At 43.8% G+C, this 24,584-nt stretch overlaps 1 protein-coding gene across 1 annotated transcript in view; it reads left to right on the top strand.

Moving 5' to 3' along the window:
- Positions 1-24,584, top strand: part of LOC139262346 (MAPK/MAK/MRK overlapping kinase-like) — a 253,865-nt gene that overhangs the window by 156,343 nt on the left and 72,938 nt on the right. Inside the window, exons 8-9 of the mRNA XM_070877529.1 lie at positions 15,297-15,398; positions 18,901-19,074. Of these exons, the coding sequence (XP_070733630.1) occupies positions 15,297-15,398; positions 18,901-19,074 (276 nt within the window). The remainder of the gene's footprint in view (positions 1-15,296; positions 15,399-18,900; positions 19,075-24,584) is intronic.

Here is a 24,584-nt window from a genome sequence, read left to right as displayed (position 1 = left end):
CCCACCCACCCCTTCCTTCAATGACTATCTGCCCCACCTGTGACAGAGACTGTGGTTCTCGTATTGGACTGTACAGCCATCTAAGAACTCATGTTAAGAGTCGAAGCAAGTTGTCCTCGATCCCGAGGGATTGCCTATGATGATGATGAATCTGTTTTTGTTACGTTGATTGAGGGATAACTATTTGCCAGGACACCGGGGATAACTCCCCTACTCTTCTTCAAAATAGTACCATGTGATCTTTTACGTCCACTTGAGAGAGCAGACGGGGCCTCAGTTTAACGTCTCATTCGAAAGACGGCACCTCCGACAGTGCAGCAGTCCCTCAACACTGCACTGCACTGTCAGCCTAGATTTATGTGCTCAAGTTCCTGGAGTGAGACCTAAATCCAGAACCTTCTGACCCAGAGGCAAGTGTGCCACCCACTGAGCCACAGCTGACAGCTATAGATAGTGAGGTTTCCTATCCTTTTGTATACACGCAATCTCCGTTGCTGTTTAAATGAATCTGATTGTTCACCAGAGTATTGAATGATACAGATATATGTGGGGGTAGAATATTAAAGAGGAACTCTTATCAGTTCATAATTGGGCTAACCAAACTGGTAGCAATACGGTGGAGGAGGATTTCCTGGAGTGTATAAGGGATGGTTTTCTAGACCAATACGTCGAGGAACCAACTAGAGAGCTGGCCATCCTAGACTGGATGTTGTGTAACGAGAGAGGCTTAATTAGCAATCTTGTTGTGCGAGGCCCCTTGGGGAAGAGTGACCGTAATGTTAGAATTCTTCATTAAGATGGAGAGTGACACAGTTAATTCAGAGACTAGGGCCCTGAACTTAAAGAAAGGTAACTTTGATGGTATGAGACGTGAATTGGCTAGGATAGACTGGCGAATAATACTTAAAGAATTGACGGTGGATAGGCAATGGTAGACATTTAAAGATCACATGAATGAACTTCAACAATTGTACATCCTTGTCTGGCGTAAAAATAAAACTGGGAAGGTGGCTCAACCGTGGCTAACAAGGGAAATTAGGGATAGTGTTAAATTTAAGAAAGGAAGAGGCATATATCATGGACAGAAAAAGCAGCAAACCTGAGTACTGGGAGAAATTTAGAATTCAGCAGAGGAGGACAAAGGGTTTAATTAGGAGGGGGAAAATAGAGTACGAGAGTAAGCTTGCAGGGAACATAAAAACTGACTGCAAAAGCTTCTATAGATATGTGAAGAGAAAAAGGTTAGTGAAGACAAACGTAGGACCCTTGCAGTCAGAATCAGGTGAATTTATAACGGGGAACAAATTGCAGACCAATTGAACAAATACTCTGGTTCTGTCTTCACTAAGGAAGACACAAATAACCTTCCAGAAATACTAGGGGACCGAGGGTCTAGCGAGAAGGAGGAACTGAAGGAACTTCTTATTGGTCAGGAAATTGTGTTCGGGAAATTGATGGGACTGAAGGCAGATAAATCCCCAGGGCCTGATAGCCTGCATCCCAGAGTATTTAAGGAAGTGTCCCTAGAAATAGTGGATGCATTGGTGGTCATTTTCCAACATTCTATAGACTCTGGATCAGTTCCTATGGATTGGAGAGTAGCTAATGTAAACCCACTTTTTAAAAAAGGAGGGAAAGAGAAAACAGGAAATTATAGACCGGTTAGCCTGACATCGGTAGTGGGGAAAATGTTGGAATCAATTACTAAAGATATAATAGCAGCGCATTTGGAAAGCAGTGACAGGATCGGTCCAAGTCAGCATGGATTTATGAAAGGAAATCGTGCTTGACAAATCTTCTAGAATTTTTTGAGGATGTAACTAGTAGTGTGGACAAGGGAGAACTAGTGTATGTAGTGTATTTGGACTTTCAAAAGGCTTTTGACAAGGTCCCTCACAAAAGATTGGTGTGCAAAATTAAAGCACCTGGTATTGGGGGTAATGTACTGACATGGATAGAGAACTGGTTGGCAGACAGGAAGCAAAGAATAGGAATAAACGGGTTCTTTTCAGAATGGCAGGCAGTGGGGTACTGCAGGGTTCAGTGCTGGTACCCCAGCTATTTACAATATACATTAATAATTTAGACAAAAGGAATTGAATGTAATATCTCCAAGTTTGCAGATGACACAGCTGGGTGGCAGTGTGAGCTGTGAGGAGGATGCTAAGAGGCTGTAGGGTGACTTGGACAGGTTAGGTGAGTGGGCAAATGCATGTCAGATGCAGTATAATGTAGATAAATGTGAGGTTATCCACTTTGGTAGCAAAAATAGGAAGGCAGAATATTATCTGAATGGTGACAGATTAGGAAAAGGGGAGGTGCAATGAGACCTGGGTGTCATGGTACATCAGTAATTGAAAGTTGGCATGCAGGTACAGCAGGCGGTGAAGAAGGCAAATGGCATGTTGGTCTTCACAGCGAGAGGATTTGAGTATAGGAGCAGGGAGATCTTACTGCAGTTGTACAGGGCCTTGATGAGGCCACACCTTGAATATTGTGTACAGTTTTGGTCTCCTTATCTGAGGAAGGACATTCTTGCTATTGAGGGAGTGCAGCGAAGGTTCACCAGACTGGTTCCCGGGATGGCAGGACTGATATATGAAGAAAGACTGGATCGCCTAGGCTTATATTCACTGGAATTTAGAAGAATGAGAGGGGATCTCATAGAAACATAAAATTCTGATGGGATTGGACAGGTTAGATGCAGGAAGAATGTTCCCGATGTTGAGGAAGTCCAGAACCAGGGGACACAGTCTAAGGATAAGGGGTAAGCCATTTAGGACCAAGATGAGGAGAAACTTCTTCACTCAGAGAGCTGTGAACCTGTGGAATTCTCTACCACAGAAAGTTGTTGAGGCCAGTTCCTTAGATATATTCAAAAGGGAGTTAGATGCGGCCCTTATGGCTAAAGGGATCAAGTAGTATGGAGAGAAAGCAGGAATGGGGTACTAAAGTTGAATGATCAGCCATGATCATATTGAATGGTGGTACAGGCTCGAAGGACTGAATGGCCTGCTCCTGCACCTATTTTTTATGTTTCTATGTTTCTACGTAATCAGGTTCTGTTCAGCCAAATTGGTAAATAAAATTATTGGTGAGCATTTAGAATGTTAGCAGTATTAGCGAACTGGAAATGTTCCTGAAACTGAGAGAATCGTTGGTAAATAAATTGCTATGTAGGATTATTATGGGCTGGAATTTCATCAGCCTTCCACTGCGTTTTTCGGCGGTATTTCTTCGTTTTGGGTGGTAAAAGGTCCGGCGGGAAATACATTGAAATCTTCCGGCGGTGGTTTTGAAATACCACTAGGGAACAGACCGCCAGCGTGCAACACTCGAAAAACTGCTTCTGCCCGAGTTTGGTCACAGCGGTGACCCATAGAGGCGCGGGGCAGTGGGTAAAGTGTCGAGGAGAAACCAGTTGGAGCAGCCCTTGGAACGGCGCAGGGAATGAAACCCTGCAAAAAAGGTAAGTTAAAGTTTATATTAAAATTTTTTTGCAGCGATTCGTAAGAAAAGGGTCTAGTGAATGTTTTGCGATTTTTTTTTTGAAAAATATATTTTGTGTTTTCCCCCCGCCCGAGGCCCAACTCGCAGCGGTAATCAGCCTTGGACTAAAGTTGACGAGGATTGCGGTTTCCGCCACGAATCCTTGTGCAACGCCGATTTTTTTCCTTCAGGCGGAATTTTCCCCATTTTGTTCATTAATTTTTCGCCGAGAATTCATAGCAGAGACGTAGCAAATTTTTGGGCGGCAAACCGGTGGTGGTGGTTTTTGATGAATTTCCAGCCCATACATAGTGTTTATAATGTTTCTGATGAAAGAAAGCAAAATGGCAGTGTAGATTAAACGAAAGCAATAAAACACTGCGCAGTCGCACTAATGTAGACGCACCAATAGGTGCATCCTTACATAAGAACATAAGAACATAAGAATTAGGAACAGGAGTAGGCCATCTAGCCCCTCGAGCCTGCTCCGCCATTCAACAAGATCATGGCTGATCTGGCCGTGGACTCAGCTCCACTTACCCGCCCGCTCCCCATAACCCTTAATTCCCTTATTAGTTAAAAATCTATCTATCTGTGACTTGAATACATTCAATGAGCTTACCCATCATTGGGTGTAAGCTTTGTCTCAGTGGTCGCACGGTTACCTCTGAGTCAGTCGGTCATGTGTTCAATCCCCAGTTCCACAGACCTGAGCATGTAATCTGGTCTGATACTTCATACAGTACAGATGGAGTGCTGCACTGTTGAAAGCACCATCATTCAGATGAGATGTTAAACCGATGCTTTCTCAGGTGGACATAAAAGACCCCATTCGGGTTTAAAAAAAGGGCACAGGAATTCTCCTGGTCTTCTGGCCAATATTTTTCACTCGACCACGAAAACAGATTATCCGATAATGTATTGCTTGTTGTTTGTGGGATCTTGCTGTGCGCATATTGGTTGCTGTGTTTCCCTACGTTGCTGTGTTTCCCTACATTACTGCAGTAACTATAATTTAAAAGTACTTCATTGGATGTGAGGTGCTTTGTGGCATCCTAAGGGCAGTGAAAGGCCCTAATATGAATTTGAATTCTTTTTCTTTCATTTAGCGCGCTTATAATCAAACATTACAATTCCATAACGGCTCGGCTGGCACTTTAATCAGAGCTGTTTATTTCATGTCCATCATACCTGTCAGAATTCCATACTTAACAAAACAGACATTGTCGTAATTGATTAGTTGCTGGTTTAGTGACTGTGCAAGTTATTTAGCACTTGGGATATATAATTGTTAAAAAAGGAAAAAGACTTGAAAAGATTTAAAGTTGTATGTTTTTCAGGTGTCACCGATTGTCCCCCTAACTCTGTAACCTCCTCCAGCCTTACAAACCATTCTCTCCCAAACAACTTCTTTCTCTGACTGGCCTTTGTACATCCCCACCCCTCTCTTTGGCCCACCATTCATAGCCGTGCCTTCAGGCGTCTAGGCCCCATGCAGTGGAATTCCCTCCTTAAACCCCTCCGCTTCTTAAGCTCACTGTCCTCCTTTTAGACCCTCCTTGAAACCCACCTCTTTGATCAATCAGTTGGTCACCCTGTCTAATATCTTTTTCTTTGTCTCAGCTTCCAATTTTATCTAATTATGCCTATTGTGAAGTGCCTTGAGACATTTTTCTAAGTCAGAGGCATTATATATGGGGTGGGGATATACATTGTAAGTTGTTCACATTTGACCACAAGATCAAAAGATAATTATGGATGAGAACGGCAATTTGGGATTTCTGACAGTGCCACAATGGGCTGATCTTGATGTAATTTATATTTAAAAAGTTACTATTAAGTTAAATGTAGCGCTCAAGTCGTTAAAAGTACAGAGATGGAAAGTGCAGATGAAAAGTCTGAATCAGAATGCTTTTGACAATGAAAATTAGTTTAGAGATTCCAGTGAATATTCACACCTTTTATCAAAGTTTACTCCTGATAATCAATTCCCTAATTTTACATGGGATTGAAGTAAGATTAATGGGTCTGTAGTTGACTGTGATTGATTTAAAGCACTTTTTAAGTATGGTCATCATATTAGCCTGTTTCCAAACAGCTGGTGTCTCCATGGTATCCAGTGACTCACTCATAATGATTGCCAATGCCTCAAAAGTTTCCTCCTTAGTTTCTCTTAGCATTCTTCGATAAATATCTTCTATTCCTAGGGATTTATTGGTTTTCAGCTTTTTAAGCCCATTTAGGAATTCTATCTTATTTATATAAAAGTCATTTATTTTGCCCAGGCTATCACTATTTGGGAAGGATATGTTGTTCATGCTCATTTCCTATATAACAACAGTGACAACACTTCAAAAAGAAGTACTTCATTGGCTGTAAAGCGCTTTGGGACATCTGGTGGTCATGAAAGGCACTATATAATTGCAACTCGTTCTTTCTTTTCTTTCATGTCTACCCTTGTGAATACTTGAAGAAAGTAATCATTCAGAATATTAATTGTTTTGTTAGTTTCCTCAGTTTCAGGCTCTTGGCAAGTTTGCTGATTCTTTGCTCTCTATCTGTTGAAGTACTGGAAGTCTATCTTGCTGTTATGTTTTGTTTGTGTTACACTCATAATAAATGGTGAGACTGAGTACTGTGTGCAATGAGCAAGTGTGACCTTAGTTCCTTTATTAAGATTCCAGAGTGTAGGTACCTCGTGAGTGGCCTGTTTATATACTGTGCTCCCAAGGGTTGCTGGGATCCCTTGGGACGCCAACAGGTGGGCCCTCTGGTGGTCAGGTGTGATGCAGGTTACAAAGGATTAAATACAAAACAGTTTGCAGCTATGCGTCTTTATTCTTTGCCCTCCATTCATTATCTTAACATGTTTCTGCATAGAATGATACAGCACAGACCGAGGCCATTCGGCCCATCGTGCTTGTGTTGGCTCTTTGAAAGAACTATCCAATTAGTAGTTTTTCTTTTTCTTCTTATATCAGTCAGTAACTTTTAACATTGTTGTTGCCAATTTAAGTGTATCTAAGGGTTAAGTCATGGCAGGAGAGCTCGGTTGGGTGTTATGCTCCTCCTGTACCATGTGGGAACTCAGGGACACTTCCGGTGTCCCTGACGACTACGTGTGCAGGAAGTGTATCCACCTCCAGCTCCTGACGGTCCGCGTTACGGAATTGGAGCTGAGGGTGGATTCACTCTGGAGCATCCACGATGCTGAGAATGACGTGAGTATCACGTGTAGTGAGTTGGTCTTACCACAGGGAAAGGGTCCACAGCCAGCTAGGGAATGGAAGACCAGCAGGAAGAGTAGTGCAAGGAAGGTAGTGCAGGGGTCCCCTGTGGTCATCCCCCTGCAAAACAGATACACTGTTTTGAGTACTGTTGAGGGGGATGACTCATCAGGGGAGGGCAGCAGCAGCCAAGTTCATGGCACCGTGGCTGGCTCTGCTGCACAGGAGGGCAAGAAAAAGAGTGGGACAGCAATAGTGATAGGGGATTCAATGGTGAGGGGAATAGATAGACGTTTCTGCGGCCGCGACCGAGACTCCAGGATGGTATGTTGCCTCCCTGGTGCAAGGGTCAAGGATGTCTCGGAGCGGGTGCAGGACATTCTGAAATGGGAGGGAGAACAGCCAGTTGTCGTGGTGCACATTGGTACCAACGACATAGGTAAAAAAAGGGATGAGGTCCTACGAAACGAATTTAAGGAGCTAGGAGCTAAATTAAAAAGTAGGACCTCAAAAGTAGTAATCTCGGGATTGCTACCAGTGCCACGTGATAGTCAGAGTAGGAATCGCAGGATAGCGCAGATGAATACGTGGCTTGAGCAGTGGTGCAGCAGGGAGGGATTCAAATTCCTGGGGCATTGGGACCGGTTCTGGGGGAGGTGGGACCAGTACAAACCGGACGGTCTGCACCTGGGCAGGATCGGAACCAATGTCCTAGGGAGAATGTTTGCTAGTGCTGTTGGGGAGGATTTAAACTAATATGGCAGGGGGATGGGAACCAATGCAGGGAGACAGAGGGAAACAAAAAGGAGGCAAAAGCAAAAGACAGAAAGAAGATGAGGAAAAGTGGAGGGCGGAGAAACCCAAGGCAAAGAACAAAAAGGGCCACTGTACAGCAAAATTCTAAAAGGACAAAGGGTGTTAAAAAAACAAGCCTGAAGGCTTTGTGTCTTAATGCAAGGAGTATCCGCAATAAGGTGGATGAATTAATTGTGCAAATAGATGTTAATAAATATGATGTGATTGGGATTACGGAGACGTGGCTCCAGGATGATCAGGGCTGGGAACTCAACATTCAGGGGTATTCAACATTCAGGAAGGATAGAATAAAAGGAAAAGGAGGTGGGGTAGCATTGTTGGTTAAAGAGGAGATTAATGCAATAGTTAGGAAAGACATTAGCTTGGATGATGTGGAATCTATATGGGTAGAGCTGCAGAACACCAAAGAGCAAAAAATGTTAGTAGGAGATGTGTACAGACCTCCAAACAGTAATAGGGATGTTGGGGAGGGCATCAAACAGAAAATTAGGGGTGCATGCAATAAAGGTGTAGCAGTTATAATGGATGACTTTAATATGCACATAGATTGGGCTAGCCAAACTGGAAGCAATACGGTGGAGGAGGATTTCCTGGAGTGCATAAGGGATGGTTTTCTAGACCAATATGTTGAGGAACCAACTAGAGGGGAGGCCATCTTAGAATGGGTGTTGTGTAATGAGAGAGGATTAATTAGCAATCTCATTGTGCGAGGCCCCTTGGGGAAGAGTGACCATAATATGGTGGAATTCTGCATTAGGATGGAGAATGAAACAGTAAATTCAGAGACCATGGTCCAGAACTTAAAGAAGGGTAACTTTGAAGGTATGAGGCGTGAATTGGCTAGGATAGATTGGCGAATGATACTTAGGGGGTTGACTGTGGATGGGCAATGGCAGACATTTAGAGACCGCATGGATGAATTACAACAATTGTACATTCCTGTCTGGCGTAAAAATAAAAAAGGGAAGGTGGCTCAACCGTGGCTATCTAGGGAAATCAGGGATAGTATTAAAGCCAAGGAAGTGGCATACAAATTGGCCAGAAATAACAGCGAACCTGGGGACTGGGAGAAATTTAGAACTCAGCAGAGGAGGACAAAGGGTTTGATTAGGGCAGGGAAAATGGAGTACGAGAAGAAGCTTGCAGGGAACATTAAGGTGGATTGCAAAAGTTTCTATAGGTATGTAAAGAGAAAAAGGTTAGTAAAGACAAACGTAGGTCACCTGCAGTCAGAATCAGGGGAAGTCATAACGGGGAACAAAGAAATGGCAGACCAATTGAACAAGTACTTTGGTTCGGTATTCACTAAGGAGGATACAAACAACCTTCCGGATATAAAAGGGGTCAGAGGGTCTAGTAAGGAGGGGGAACTGAAGGAAATCTTTATTAGTCGGGAAATTGTGTTGGGGAAATTGATGGGATTGAAGGCCGATAAATCCCCAGGGCCTGATGGACTGCATCCCAGAGTACTTAAGGAGGTGGCCTTGGAAATAGCGGATGCATTGACAGTCATTTTCCAACATTCCATTGACTCTGGATCAGTTCCTATCGAGTGGAGGGTAGCCAATGTAACCCCACTTTTTAAAAAAGGAGGGAGAGAGAAAACAGGGAATTATAGACCGGTCAGCCTGACCTCAGTAGTGGGTAAAATGATGGAATCAATTATTAAGGATGTCATAGCAGTGCATCTGGAAAATGGTGACATGATAGGGCCAAGTCAGCATGGATTTGTGAAAGGGAAATCATGCTTGACAAATCTTCTGGAATTTTTTGAGGATGTTTCCAGTAAAGTGGACAAAGGAGAACCAGTTGATGTGGTATATTTGGACTTTCAGAAGGCTTTCGACAAGGTCCCACACAAGAGATTAATGTGGAAAGTTAAAGCACATGGGATTGGGGGTAGTGTGCTGACGTGGATTGAGAACTGGTTGTCAGACAGGAAGCAAAGAGTAGGAGTAAACGGGTACTTTTCAGAATGGCAGGCAGTGACTAGTGGGGTGCCGCAAGGTTCTGTGCTGGGGCCCCAGCTGTTTACATTGTACATTAATGATTTAGACTAGGGGATTAAATGCAGTATCTCCAAATTTGCGGATGACACTAAGTTGGGTGGCAGTGTGAGCTGCGAGGAGGATGCTATTAGGCTGCAGAGTGACTTGGATAGGTTAGGTGAGTGGGCAAATGCATGGCAGATGAAGTATAATGTGGATAAATGTGAGGTTATCCACTTTGGTGGTAAAAACAGAGAGACAGACTATTATCTGAATGGTGACAGATTAGGAAAAGGGAAGGTGCAACGAGACCTGGGTGTCATGGTACATCAGTCATTGAAGGTTAGCATGCAGGTACAGCAGGCGGTTAAGAAAGCAAATGGCATGTTGGCCTTCATAGCGAGGGGATTTGAATACAGGGGCAGGGAGGTGTTGCTACAGTTGTACAGGGCCTTGGTGAGGCCACACCTGGAGTATTGTGTACAGTTTTGGTCTCCTAACTTGAGGAAGGACATTCTTGCTATTGAGGGAGTGCAGCGAAGATTCACCAGACTGATTCCCGGGATGACGGGACAGACCTATCAAGAAAGACTGGATCAACTGGGCTTGTATTCACTGGAGTTCAGAAGAATGAGAGGGGACCTCATAGAAACGTTTAAAATTCTGACGGGTTTAGACAGGTTAGATGCAGGAAGAATGTTCCCAATGTTGGGGAAGTCCAGAACCAGGGGTCACAGTCTGAGGATAAGGGGTAAGCCATTTAGGACCGAGATGAGGAGAAACTTCTTCACCCAGAGAGTGGTGAACCTGTGGAATTCTCTACCACAGAAAGTAGTTGAGGCCAATTCACTAAATATATTCAAAAGGGAGTTAGATGAAGTCCTTACTACTCGGGGGATCAAGGGGTATGGCGAGAACGCAGGAAGGGGGTACTGAAGTTTCATGTTCAGCCATGAACTCATTGAATGGCGGTGCAGGCTAGAAGGGCTGAATGGCCTACTCCTGCACCTATTTTCTATGTTTCTATGTCCCACTCCTTTGCTCTTTCCCTATTGCCCTTCAAATTTTTCCTCTTCAAGTATTTGTACAACTCCTTTTGAAAGTTATTATTGTATCTACTTCCACTATCCTTTCAGGCAGTGCATTCCAGATCATAACCACTTGCTGTTTAAAAAATATTTTCCTCATTTTGCCTCTGTTTCTTTTCCAATTACCTTAAATCTGTGTCCTCTGGTTACCAACCCTTCGGCCACTGGAAGCAGTTTCTCCTTATTTACTCCTTCAAAATTCTTCAAGATTTTGAACACCTCTATCAAATCTCCCTTTAACCTTATCTGCTCTCAGGAGAACAACCCCAGTTGCTCTAGTCACTCCACTTGTTCCTCATCCCTTTTCTTGCTGCAAGACTTGTAGATACCACTTGTAGATCCCAGGTACAGAGGAGTGGGAAGGTCGGGGCAGATGAGCAGTAAGTGTTTGTGGTGAAATGCGGTGAATGTTTATGGCAGAGGAGTGGTGAGAGCTCGTGGCGGAGGTGCGACAGATGAGGTTACGGGGCCCAGAAGAGCCAAGGACCATGGGGCAGCACGGGCCAGCCCACGCTGCGATATGTGTGCGCGCTAGGTCCGTGCAGCAATCATCTTGTTTTACCCTTGCCACTGGATAAAGGCCTAGCTCTGCCAAGCACCTATGAACTCGTGGAAGCAAGTCATCCTCATTCGAGGAACTGCCTATGATGATGATCTTATCGAAACATATAAGATTATGAGGGGGCTTGACAAGGTGGATGTAGAGAGGATGTTTCCACTGATGGGGGAGACTTGAACTAGAGGGCATGATCTTAGAATAAGTGGCTGTCCATTTAAAACAGAGACGAGGAGAAATTTCTTCTCTCAGAGGATTGTAAATCTGTGGAATTCGCTGCCTCAGAGAGCTGTGGAAGCTGGGACATTGGATAAATTTAAGACAGAAATAGACAGTTTCTTAAACGATAAAGGGATAAGGAGTTATGGGGAGCGAGCGGGGAAGTGGAACTGAGTCTATGATCAGATCAGCCATGATCTTATTGAATGGCGGAGCAGGCTCGAGGGATCGTATGGTCTACTCCTGTTCCTATTTCTTATATTCTTATGATGAGATGCCATTTATCCTCTTTGTTTCACTTCTGATTTATTGATTTATCTATTCAGGACCATGCTTGTTTAGTCTGCACTTGCTGTGTGTAGTTATATATTTATCCTGCATGTTCAGCATTATGCCTTAAAGTTGTTCCACATGCCCTTTACTGGAATGATCTTGAACCCCCTGCAATCAATTTACTTAAATTGTTCCCTCATTTCTTTGAAGTTAACGCTTTTAAAGTGTTATACGATCAGAGGTATGAATGTTTGCTGATGATTGCACAATGTTCGGTTCCATTTGCAATTTCTCACATAATGAAGCAACCCGTGCCCACATGCAGCTAAACCTGGACAACATTCAGGCTTGGGCTAATAAGTGGCAAGTAACATTCATGCCACACAAGTGACAGGCAATGACTATCTCCAATAAGAGAGAATTTAATCACCTCCCCTTGACATTCTATGACATTACCATCATTGAATCGTCCACCATCAACATCCTGGGGGTCACCATTGACCAGAAACTTAACTGAACCAGCCACATAAATACTGTGGCAACAAGAGTAGGTCAGAGGCTGGGTATTCTGAAGCGTGTGACTCACTTCCTGACTCCTCTAAGCCTTTTCACCATCTACAAGGCACAAGTCAGGAGTATGATGGAATACGCTCCGCTTACCTGGATGAGTACAGCTCTAACAACACTCAAGAAGCTTGACACCATCCAGGAGAAAGCAGCCCGCTTGATCAGCATCCCATCCACCACCTCAAACATTCACTCCCTCCACTACTAGCACAACATGGCTGCAGTGTGAACCATCTAGATGATGCACTGCAGCAACTCGCTATGGCTTCTTCGACAGCACCTCCAAAACCCTCGACCTCTACCACCTAGAAGGACAAGGGCAGCAGGCACATGGGAACATCACCACCTTCAAGTTCCCCTCCAAGTCACATACCATCCTTACTTGGAAATATATCGCTGTTCCTTCATCATCATTAGGTCAAAATCCTGTGATTGCCAACCTAACAGCATAGTGGGAGTACCTTCACCACAGGGACTGCAGCGGTTCAATAAGGAGGCTCACCACCACATTCTCAAAGTCAATTAGGGATGGGCAATAAATGCTGGCCTTGCCAGCGATGCCCACATCCCGTGAATGAATAAATACCTAGCTCTTGATATTTGAAATTTTTGAATCCCACATTATGTTGACTTAATCATTCTGTGGTCACCGTCCTCACAATGGTACCATGACTTCCATTTTCTGTAAGTTATCCAGGTCATTTACGAATACCAGATCAAGATGACCGTTGCCTCTTGTGGCTTCCCTTATGCACTGAGTCTTGCAGCAGTCATGTATTATGTTCACCAACTTTGACTCTAAATAATTTGAGTTTTCCAAATTTATATTTGGTGATAAATTACTTAGAAGTGCAGTGCTTGTTTTTACATAGGCAAAATTTATAATCCAGAAATGTGTAATATATCACCAATTTATTTAAACATGTGTGTTAGTGGGAGATCTATCAAAATAGGTTGTATTTTTAATTTGATCTGAACAAGATTTGACAGGTTTTTAAAATAATATTTTCCTGAACATTGCTTGTAAATGCGTATATATATGTGTGTGTGTGTACTAAAAACCAAACATTCTGTATCATGATCTCCTATTTACAACCATCCTGCTCAATTATTTATTTATTCCCCTTTTTCTTGACTCAACAGGAGAAAATTGCACAGGCCTAGAAATTATAGCCCGTAATTTGCGAAGCAAAGGCATTCGTCGCTGGCCCGGAAGTAAGCTGCCCACAAAGATCTTGTGATCTCTGTGGCGAGAAGTTTGGCATTTCCAACCTTCAGTTGAAATCAGTATAAGTTAATGAGGAATCCCTAACGCGAGCTGCTGTGACGTCAACAAGCTGTCTAAGCATCATAATGCCCAATTCTCACAGACTCTTGTGGCTTCCCTTATGCACTGAGTCTTAAAGCAATGTTATTACCCACCGCAAATTCTGGCCCTATATTTCAAGGCTCTATTGAATGTGGATGTGTGTCAGAGGACTGAAGAGTAGCTGATGTAGTATCCATGTCCATGTAGATCCAATATACACACGCATAACATCATTTTTAAAAAGGGAGACAGCTAATCCGGGTAATTATAGGCCAGTTAGCTTAGCATCTGTGATTGAGAAAAATTGAGAGTTTTTAGGTGAGGGTGAAATTACCACGTTTCTAAATATTGAGAAAATGGTTAGAAGTAGCCAGTATTGATTTCGAAAGGGATTGACAAACCTTACAATTCTTTGAAAAGGTAACAGACAGGAAATGCAGTAATGTAGTGGACATGGACTTTAAGAAAGCCTTTGACAAGATAAAGCATGGGAGATAAAGGGGTATGGCATTAGGAGGAGGATAGAAAACCAAATTAAAAATTGGTTAGAAGAGAGAAAACTGAGTCGAAGTTAAGGGCAGTTTTTCAGTATGGTTGGAAGCGGGTAGTGATGTCCCACAGGATTAATTTTTGATACAACTTCTGTTTACTATGTATATCTGTGATTTGGATATAGGCCTAGAGGGAGTTGTGTCAAAATTTGCAGATTATACCAAAATAGGAGATATAGTTAATTCTTTAAAAGACCAAATGAAGCTACAAAGGAATATTCATAGACCAAAACGTGGCAAATGGAATTCAATGTCAATAAGTGTGAGGTGATACATTTTGATAAAAAAATAACAGTAGTAATCAATGTTCCCGCTAATTTTCTTTAGGGTGCACGGTCCCTTTAAGTGCCTGTACAAGCCATTCAAATATTTGTTCATGCGTGGTTTCTCATTTAAAAGCTGGTGAACGGCCTGCGTGGGACCTTCAGACTGCTGAGCGGCCGCACAGCTTAGCGGGAACGTTGGGAGTAACTATACTTTGAATGGAATGGAATTATTAAAGACATCACCTCAGGATGATAAAACTGTAAAAAAAAAAGCTAATAGAGTTCTGGGTTTTATCATAACAGGTATAGAATGTAAAAGCCAGGAGGTAATAATGAGCCTATATAAATTCTTGATAAGACCTCAGTTAGAGTACTATGAATAGTATTGAGCTGCACCCTATAGGAAGCATACTGTTGCTTCAATGCAGACTCACCATGAAGAAAAGACTTGAAAAATTGGGGCTTTTTTGCATTAGAACAATATAGATTATATGATAGAAATGTTTAAAATTATGAAAGAATCGGACAGGCTAGATAGAAACAGACTGTTTTCAGTAGTTGAAGGTTCAAGAATGAGGAGCCATAGATACAAGGTTAAATGTAGGAGATTTAGAACAGCAGTCAGGAGAAACTTCTTTACAAAGAGCATTGTGAGGTTGTAGAATTCACTTCCAGGGTTGGTGGTTGAGAGGAAACTATGTCAACATTAAAGATTAGATTGAATAGGTGGATGAAAGGATATGGGAACAGCGGGGGAAAATTTTATTAGAACTATTGGCTCACGTGGTGGGTAAACACTGACATCGATTGGTTGGGACAAATGTTGTAACCTCTATCTATTTCTAATGCCACAGGAGATCGAATATACACACGCATAACATAATTTTCAACATAGTGAAATACACAATCATTACTTAAAATTTATTTCAAGATTTTCTTCCCTGCAGCCTGCAGCCGCTTTTTCCTGGTTCTAATGAAGTTGACCAAATTGCAAAAATCCATGAAGTTGTTGGCACTCCAAACTCTGAAATCCTTAGAAAGTTCAAGCAGTAAGTACATCCTAAATTACAATAAGCATTGATACCTATCAGAATTTAGATCTGGACCAATGCTTTTTAATGGTTCTACAGGATGCATATACCAGGAAAGAGCAAGAGGAATGAGTACATGTTGACTGACTCATATTGTATCTCTTTACATCAAACATTTTCCGCTCTACTTGGCATTTTCTCTTGATGACCTGGTTGATATCCATAACTTATCACATACGTATAGCAATTGTAAACTTAAAACTGTTTTCTACCATTTTGGTGCAGTGCTTCATGGCTTTGATATACAGCATCGCTGAAGTAATTTTTAGTTGAAAACTTTGTTTTCTTAATTCTGTTAAGGTGAAGACTGCAACCATTTATAGTTATTGGTGGGTTTCCCTCTGTGGTTTACTAAAACAGTATCTTTTTGTCTTGACTCATGCAGTATGTAATGTGATTCATAACATGAGGACAGAAACATGGGTGGGAAGATTTCTGCTGTTCACTATTTATAGTTCTATATATATACAATTACAATTTTGTTATACATAGTAAATAGTGGAAATCTTCCTCATAGATTTATTTCAGGAAGCATTAAGGTATATTTTATTTGAATCAGAACAGAAAATCTACATCTGCATCGTGCACCCAAGATGCTTTGCATTTTAAAAATAATATTTTAGTTCCAATGTAGTGATTCACACAGAAACACTTAAAGAGTGATGTAAAATTATGTAAAGACACTCAATTATTTATTCTAAGGTTTACTTACTATTTTTGCACACATCGAGTTAAGCTTTTTGGTTTTATGTTAAGCTTTTTATGAACCTTGAAATAGTAAATAGCCAAAAGATATTTTGGCCCAATGCCAATTTTTATATTAGATGTTTTGGCCTAATGGCAGTTGATGCACAAATTCGCCAATTGCTGTTCGCATCAATTTGTCTTTTCTTAGCCACGGTATTAATGAAATAGATAATCTCAAGTAGATTGAGTGAGAATAATTATGGTAGTTCATAATCTAGTCCTTTAGTAAAAAATCCTACATTCACTTTAGTATGAAACAAGATCTCCATGGTCCTTCTGCTTCCCCTCATGGCTGAATACAGATGGGGAAGTATTGAAACGATACATATGGAAAATAACTGAATTAAAAACTGTAAAACATTTATTCTTTATTTCAGTACCCTCCACATACTGCAAGAGTGAACCCAAGTTGGCAAAAAGTTAAAAAAAATCCCTTTAGAAATGATTTAAAAAAAAATTGTTCCTGACAAGGCCAGCATTTATTGCCCATCCCTAAGTTCCCTTGAGAAGGTGGTGGTGATCGCCTTCTTGACCTGCTGCAGTCCCTGTAGTGAAGGTACTCCAATAGTGCTGTTAGGGAGGGAGTTCCAGGATTTTGACGCAGTGATGATGAAGGAATGACGATATATTTCCAAGTCAAGATCGTGTGTAACTGGAGGGGAACTTGCCCTTGTCCTTCTAGGTGGTAAAGCTTGGTGAGTTGCTGCAGTGTATCTTGACCTCACCGAGCTCACCCTGTCCATGAGACCCATTTCCTGCTCCCTTGACCCTATTCCCACCAAACTGCTGACCACCCAATTTTTTTTCTGGCTCCCATGTTAGCTGACATTGTTAACGGTTCTCTTTCCTCAGGTATTGTCCCCTTCTCCCTCAAATCTGCCACTATCACCCCTCGCTTCAAAAAACCAACAATCGACCCCTCTGTCCTTGCAAACTAACGCCCCATTGCCAATCTCCCTTTCCTCTCCAAAGTCCTTGAACATGTTGTCGCCTCCCAAATCCATGCCCATCTTTCCCACAATTCCATGTTTGAATCCCTCCAATCCGGTTTCCACGCCTGCCACAGTACTAAAATGGCTCTAATCAAAGTCACAAATGACATCCTTTGTGACTGTGACAAAGGCAAACTCCTTCCTCGTCCTTTTTGACTTGTCTGCAGCCTTTGACACGGTTGACCACTCTATCCTTCTCCAACGGCTCTCCACTGTAATCTAGCTGAGTGGGACTGTACTTGCCTGGTTCCATTCTTATCTTTCTAATCGTAGCCAGAGAATCACCTGTAACGGCTTCTCTTTCCGCTCCCACATCATTATCTCTGGTGTTCACCAAGGATCTATCTTTGGCCCCCTCCTATTTCTCATCTACATGTGGTCCCTTGGCGTCACCATCTGAAAACACAGCGTGAGTTTCCACATGTACGCTGATGACACCCAGCTCTACCTCAGTACCACTTCTCTCAACCCCTCCACGATCTCTAAATTGTCAGACTGCTTGTCCGATATCCAGTTCTGGATGAGCAGAAATTTTCTCCAATTGAATATTGGGACGACCGAAGCCATTGTTTTCGGTCCCCGCCACAAACTCTGTTCCCTAGTCAGTCACTCCTTCCCTCTCCCCAACTTCTGTCTGAGGCTGAACCACAATGTTCACAACATTGGTGTCATATTTTACCCTGAAATGAGCTTTCAACCACATACCCGCTGCATAACTAAGACTGCCTATTTCCACCTCCATAACATCGCCCGTCTCTGCCCTTGCCTCAGCTCATCCACGGCTGAAGCCCTCATCCATGCTTTTGTTACACCTAGACTTGCCCTACTCCAACGCACTCCTGGCTGGCCTCCCACATTCTACCCTACGTAAACTAGAGGTGATCCAAAGTTTGGCTGCCCATGTCCTAACTCACACCAAGTCCCGCGCATCCATCACCCTTGTGCGCGCTGACCTACATTGGCTCCTGTTTAGCAATGCCTCAATTTCAGAATTCTCATCCTTGTTTTGAAATCCCTCCATGGCCTCGCCCCTCCCTATCTCTGTAATCTCCTTCAGCCCCACAACCCCCCGAGATGTCTGTGCTCCTCTAATTTTGGCCTCTTGCGCATCCCTGATTATAATTGCTCAACCATTAGTGGACGTGCTTTCTGTTGCCTAGGCCCTAAGCTCTGAAATTCCCTGCCTAAACCTCTCCATCTCTCTAACACTCTTTCCTCCTTCAAGACACTCCCTAAAACCTACCTGTTTGGCTAAGCTTTCGGTCACCTGCCCTAATTTCTCCTTGTCTGGCTAGATGTCAAATTTTTTGTCTCACAATACACCTGTGAACTGCCTTGGGACATTTCAGTACGTTAAGGGTGCTATATAAATACAAGTTGTTGTTCTGCTTTTGTTATTGGATGGAAGTTGGTTTTACAATGTATAGAGGAGGGAAGATCATTTGATTCACATTGTCAAGATCAAAATTTCTTTAAAGGGATGAAACCCCTGTGATTTTCCCTGTTAACAATCTTGGGTTATTCCTGTGGTATGTGAAGGTTACTTAATGAAGATGATTGTACAAGGTAGGTACTATATAATTCTTCAGATATTGAAGTTTAAACAGTTTTGTGTGGTTTCTTCTGTTATTTTTTTCAAATGTAATTTACTTAATGTTTAAAGCTGCTTTTTGAAACTATTTTAGGAAAATAATTACCATTTTATATGATTTTCAATGTAGAACACGGGCTATGAGTTTTGACTTTCCACAAAAAAAGGGAACAGGAATATCTTGCCTCATTCCACGCACTACCTCTGAGAGTATTTCACTGATGCATGCAATGATGGAGTATGACCCTGAAGAAAGAATCACTGCTAAGCGGGCATTACAGCATCCTTACTTTCGTGAATTGAGGTGAGCTAAAGTTTCCAATCAGTGTAACGCTTGGTTATTCCTCTCATTCAGTGTTAAATCTGTCTTTGACCACAAAAAGTACTAATGTTTTATCGGCACTGTTAAAATCTATATATTTTTCTTGTGATAAAACAAGCTCTTCTACACCTGTCACCAGGTGAATTCTCTACATTTGTATACATATTTTAAAAATGTTTCTCTTTAGTGAAATCGTAACTTTTTATTCTGCACTTTTAGAAATAGATTTGTGTTTATCGGTATAAAATTGAAATCTCCTCAATCTCTATTCCTTCCGTGAAAGGAATGCTAATTAGCACTTTGTGGATTGTTCACCTTAAAAACAGCAGTAAATTTACTTCGATAAAAAGTTGGTAATAATTCCAGTGTTTGGGGTAAAATCAGGGTTTTTAAAAGGATAATTACTTCAATAAATATTACTGACATTCTGCTGATTTTCCTATTGGGTTTTTCATCAATGTCAAAAAAATGTTTTTTTTCTATCAGGGCCCTGGGATAAAACTAGTATAATAACCCCAGAACGTGAGTAATTCAATTGAAAGGGAAAAAACATGCTTGCATTTATTTAGGGGCATCCTTCATCTCTGAGAAATGACTTAAAGTGATTTATACAAATTACTTTTGAAGTAGTCGCTTTTGCACTTCACTTTTGGTAGGCAAATATAATTACTTTATAGGATTAGACACTAGAATTTCAAAGGAGGAATTCTGTTTCAACAAATCATGAACCTCAAATTCACACTGAGAACACCCTCCATTGTGTTGTGCGGCACTACCACCGTGCGAAATGGGATAGATTCAGAACAGATCCAAACCAGGCATGCATGAGGCGCTGTGGGCCATCAGCAGCAGCAGAATTGTATTCTACCACAATCTGTAACCTCATGGCCCGGCATATTCCTCACACTACCATTACCATCAAGCCAGGAGCCAACCCTGGTTCAATGGTCCTGCACGGGCTCAATGGGCCAAATGGCCTCCTTCTGTGCTATAACCATTCTATGATTCTATGAGGAGTTCATGCCAGGAGCAACATCAGGCATACCTAAAAATGAGGTGTTAACCTGATATGAAGCTACAACACAGGACTCATCATCATAGGTAGTCCCTCATATCAAGGATGACTTGCTTCCATGTCAAAAAGGGATGAATTCACAGGTGTTTCAATGAAGGACCTAATATTGCAGCTCCCGAACTACATGTTGAAGAGTGGAAGTTGCCTGTGCATGGATTTTTTTAACATGTGGTGGCCGTTGCACACCTGTCGCCACACGGGCTTGACAGAGCTAGGTCTTGGTCCAGTGGCAAGGATTAACCAAGACAACTGGAGACCAGCACTGCTGCACAGATCTAGTGCGCACACATAGTGCAGTGTGGCTGGCCCGTGCTGCCCCTGGGCCCTTCCCTCTTCTGGGCCCTGAACTCACGCCTCTCCTGGGCCCCGATCACATCGCTCTGCAATCTTTTGCCGTTCCTTCGCCCCGACCTCGCCGCTGCTGCTGTATCTGCCCACGCTCCAATCAGCAACCTGGACCTTGGTGACATCCAATCCAGTCACCCTCTTCACAGCCGTCGTTCTCCTGAACCGACTCGCGTTGTGCCTTGAAGTAGTATGCGCCACGCTACTCCTTTGAAGGCCCCAACCTGCTGATGGTTCTCGCGGGTCGAGGCCGCCACGCCGAATGCCGGGTCCGGCTCCACGCAGCTCCTTGACCTGCTGATGGTCCTTCAAAGGAGCAGCGTGGAGCCCGACCCGGCATTCGGCACGGCGGCCCAACCTGCAACACAGGACTACATGCATGCTAAACAGCGAAAGCAGCATGCTATAGACAGAGCTACACGATCCCACAACCAGCAGGTTAGGTCAAAGCTGTGCAGTCCTGCCACATCCAGTCGTGAATGGTGGTGGACAATTAAACAACTAACGGGAGAAGGCAGCTCCATGGACATTCCCATCCTCAATGATGGCGGACCCCAGCCCGTGAGTGCAAAAGACAAGGCAGAAGCGTTTGCAACCATCTTCAGCCAGAAATGCCAAATAGATGATCCATCTCAACCACCTCCTGAGGTCCCCACCATCACAGAAGCCAGTCTTCAGCCAATTCGATTCACTCCACAGGATATCAAGAAATGACAGTGCACTGGATACAGCAAAGGTTATGGGTCTTGACAACATCCTAGCTATAGTGTTGAAGACGTGTGCTCTAGAACTAGCCGCACTTCTAACCAAACTGTTCGAGTACAGCTACAACACTGGCATCTACCCGACAAAGTATAAAACTGCCCAGGTATGTCCTGTTCACAAAAAGCAGGACAAATCCAATCCAGCCAATTACCGCCCCATCAGTCCACTCTCAATCATCAGCAAAGTGATGAAAGGTGTTGTCGATGGTGCTCTCAAGCAGCACTTACTCACCAATAACCTGCTCACCGATGCTAAGTTTGGGTTCTCACTCAGACCACTCTGCTCCAGACATCATTACGGCCTTAGTCCAAATATGGACAAAAGAGCTGAATTCCAGAGGTGAGGTGAGAGTGACTGCCTTTGGCATCAAGGCAGCATTTGACAGAGTGTGGCATCAAGGAGCCCGAGTAAACCTGAAGTCAATGGGAATCAGGGGGAAGACTCTCCACTGGCTCGAGCCATACTTAGCACAAAGAAAGATGGTTGTGGTTGTTGGAGATCAATCATCCCAGCCCCAGGACATCGCTGCAGGAGTTCCTCAGGGCAGTGTCCTCGGCTCAACCATCTTCAGCTGCTTCATCAATGACTTTCCCTCCATCATAGGGTCAGAAGTGGGGATGTTCGCTGATGATTGCACAGTGTTCAGTTCCATTCACAACTCCTCAGACAATGAAGCATTCTATGCCTGCATGCAACAAGACCTGGACAACATTCAGGCTTGGGCTGATAAGTGGCAAGTAACATTCGGCCTCTTCCTGAAGGTCCCCTACCATCACAGAAGCCAGTCTTCAGCCAATTCGATTCACTTCACGTGATATCAAGAAATGACTGAGTGCACTGGATTCAGCTAAGTCTATGGGCCCCAACAACATCACAACTGTCGTGCTAAAGCTTTGTGCTCCAGAGCTAGCCGCAGCTCTAGCCAAGCTATTCCAGTACAGCTAAAACACTGGCATCTACCAATAAAGTGTAAAAGTGATAAAGTGTAAGTGGCCCTAGAAATAGTGGATGCATTGGTGATCATTTTCCAACAGTCTTATCGACTCTGGATCAGTTCCTATGGACTGGAGGGTGGCTAATGTAACATCGCTTTTTAAGAAAGGAGGGAGAGAGAAAACAGGTTGTAAAGTCCTTACACAATATCACAAATCCACACGAGGCACATTCTCTGGACAAGGTCACTCTGTGACCTGCACCTTTATTCACAGGACCAAGAAGTGATGATCCTGCGTGGTACCTCCCTTTATATACCTGGATGACCAGGTGAGGAGTGTCTCCCACAAGTTCACCCTCTGTGGTCAAGGTGTGCATTTCTCAAGTATGTACAGTATTGCAGTGTTGTTACATGAAGGTTACATACACGACATCACCTCCCCCCCAACGTCTTATTGGGATCACAGGTTAAGTCTTTCGGGTGGTCTGCGCTCCCTCATGGAGCGCCGCAGTTGGGGCTCTGGCTGTTGAGCCTTGGCCTGCGTGTCTGTCCCCTGTGGTGATTCTGGCCTGTCCGGGCTGACCGCAGGGACTGTGCATGCTGCTGAATGTTCTTGTTGCTCGTTCACTGGTGGTAGTGTGAATACCATCTCATGATCTTCCTCAGGTTCCTCAGAGTCCATGCTGAACATTTTCTTTACTTGGTCCAGATGCTTGCGGCATATCTGCCCATTGTTAAGTTTAACCACGATGACCCTATTCCCCTCTTTGTCTATTACAGTACCTTCAAGCCATTTGGGCCCAAAGCTTGATTGGGAACAAATACGGGGTCACGAATTTCTATACAACCCCCCCCGTGAATTCCGGTCATGGTACTCATTTTGGGACTGGCGCTTGCCTTCAACAATGTCGGACAAAACTGGATGAATGAGGGACAGCCGAGTTTTGAGTATACGTTTCATAAGGAGCTCCGCGGGCAGAACCCCCGTGAGCGAGTGCGGTCGGGACCTATAGGCCAGCAGGAGGCGTGATAGGCGGCATTGAAGGGAGGGACCTTGAATCCTGAGCATGCCTTGTTTTATGATTTGGACCGCATGTTCCGCCTGACCATTGGAGGCCGGCTTGGATGGTGCTGTCCTGACATGGTTAATGCCATTACCCGACATGAATTCCCGGAATTCGTAGCTTGTGAAACATGGGCCATTATCGCTAACAAGGATGTCTGGCAAATCGTGGGTCGCAAAGACCGCACGTAGACTCCCCACAGTCGTGGATGTCGTGCACGAATTGAAAATGATGCACTTGATCCATTTTGAGTACGCATCAACCACGATGAGAAACATTTTCCCCATGAATGGACCTGCATAGTCTACATGAATGCTGGGCCAGGGCCACAGGCTGAGCGGGGCTTCCCTGGGGGCATTTACCAGCTGAGCACACGTCGTGCACCAGATCTGAATCAATTCCCGGCCACCAAACATGTGACCGGGCAATGGCCTTCATCAGCACAATGCCTGGGTGCTCGCTGTGGAGTTCCCTGATGAAAGCTTCCCTGCAATCGGCTTGGATGGAAAGCTCATCCATCCGCCTGTGAAACGGTCTGACCTCCTCAGGGCATGCTCCGTGTGCGGGTGCCCAATCCCCAGTCAGGACACATTTCTTAATCAAAGATAGGAGGGGATCTCTCTTGGTCCAGATTTTGATCTGGCGGGCTGTGATGGGGGAGCCTGCACTGTCAAAGGCATCAACGGCCGTGACCATCTCAGCGCTTTGCTCCGCTGCCCCCTCAGTGGTGGCCAGTGGAAGCCTGCTGAGCGCATCAGCGCAGTTTTCGGTGCCGGATGGCGTAGACAAACGCAGCGAGCGTGAGAGCCCATCGCTGTATGCGAGCTGACGCATTGGCATTGACAGCCTTGCTGTCTGACAACAGGGATGTTAACGGCTTGTGGTCCATTTCTAATTCGAACCTCCTGCCAAAAAGGTACTGGTGCATCTTTTTCACCCCATAGACACATGCGAGTGCTTCCTTCTCAACCATCCCATATCCACGTTCTGCTTGAGAGCGCGACCTGGAGGCATAAGCCACAGGTTGGAGTTGCCACTCAGCATTGTACGGCTGCAACATGCACCCAACCCCATAGGACGATGCATCACATGTCAGAACCAATTTCTTACAGGGGTTGTACAGGGTCAACAACTTATTTGAACAGATCGTAGGTCTGCCGATTGAAAGTCCGTTCTTGACAGTCCCCCCAAAACCAATCACAACCCTTACGCAGGAGCACGTCTAGCGGCTCCAACAATGTGCTTAAGTTCGGCAGAAAGTTCCCGAAATAATTCAAGAGTCCCAGAAATGAATGCAACTCTGATGTGT

Source organism: Pristiophorus japonicus, chromosome 4 (assembly GCF_044704955.1).
Source record: "Pristiophorus japonicus isolate sPriJap1 chromosome 4, sPriJap1.hap1, whole genome shotgun sequence".
Lineage (NCBI taxonomy): Eukaryota > Metazoa > Chordata > Chondrichthyes > Pristiophoridae > Pristiophorus > Pristiophorus japonicus.
The sequence above is the reverse complement of the archived record's forward strand: the minus strand, read 5'-3'. Positions and strand labels throughout refer to the sequence as shown.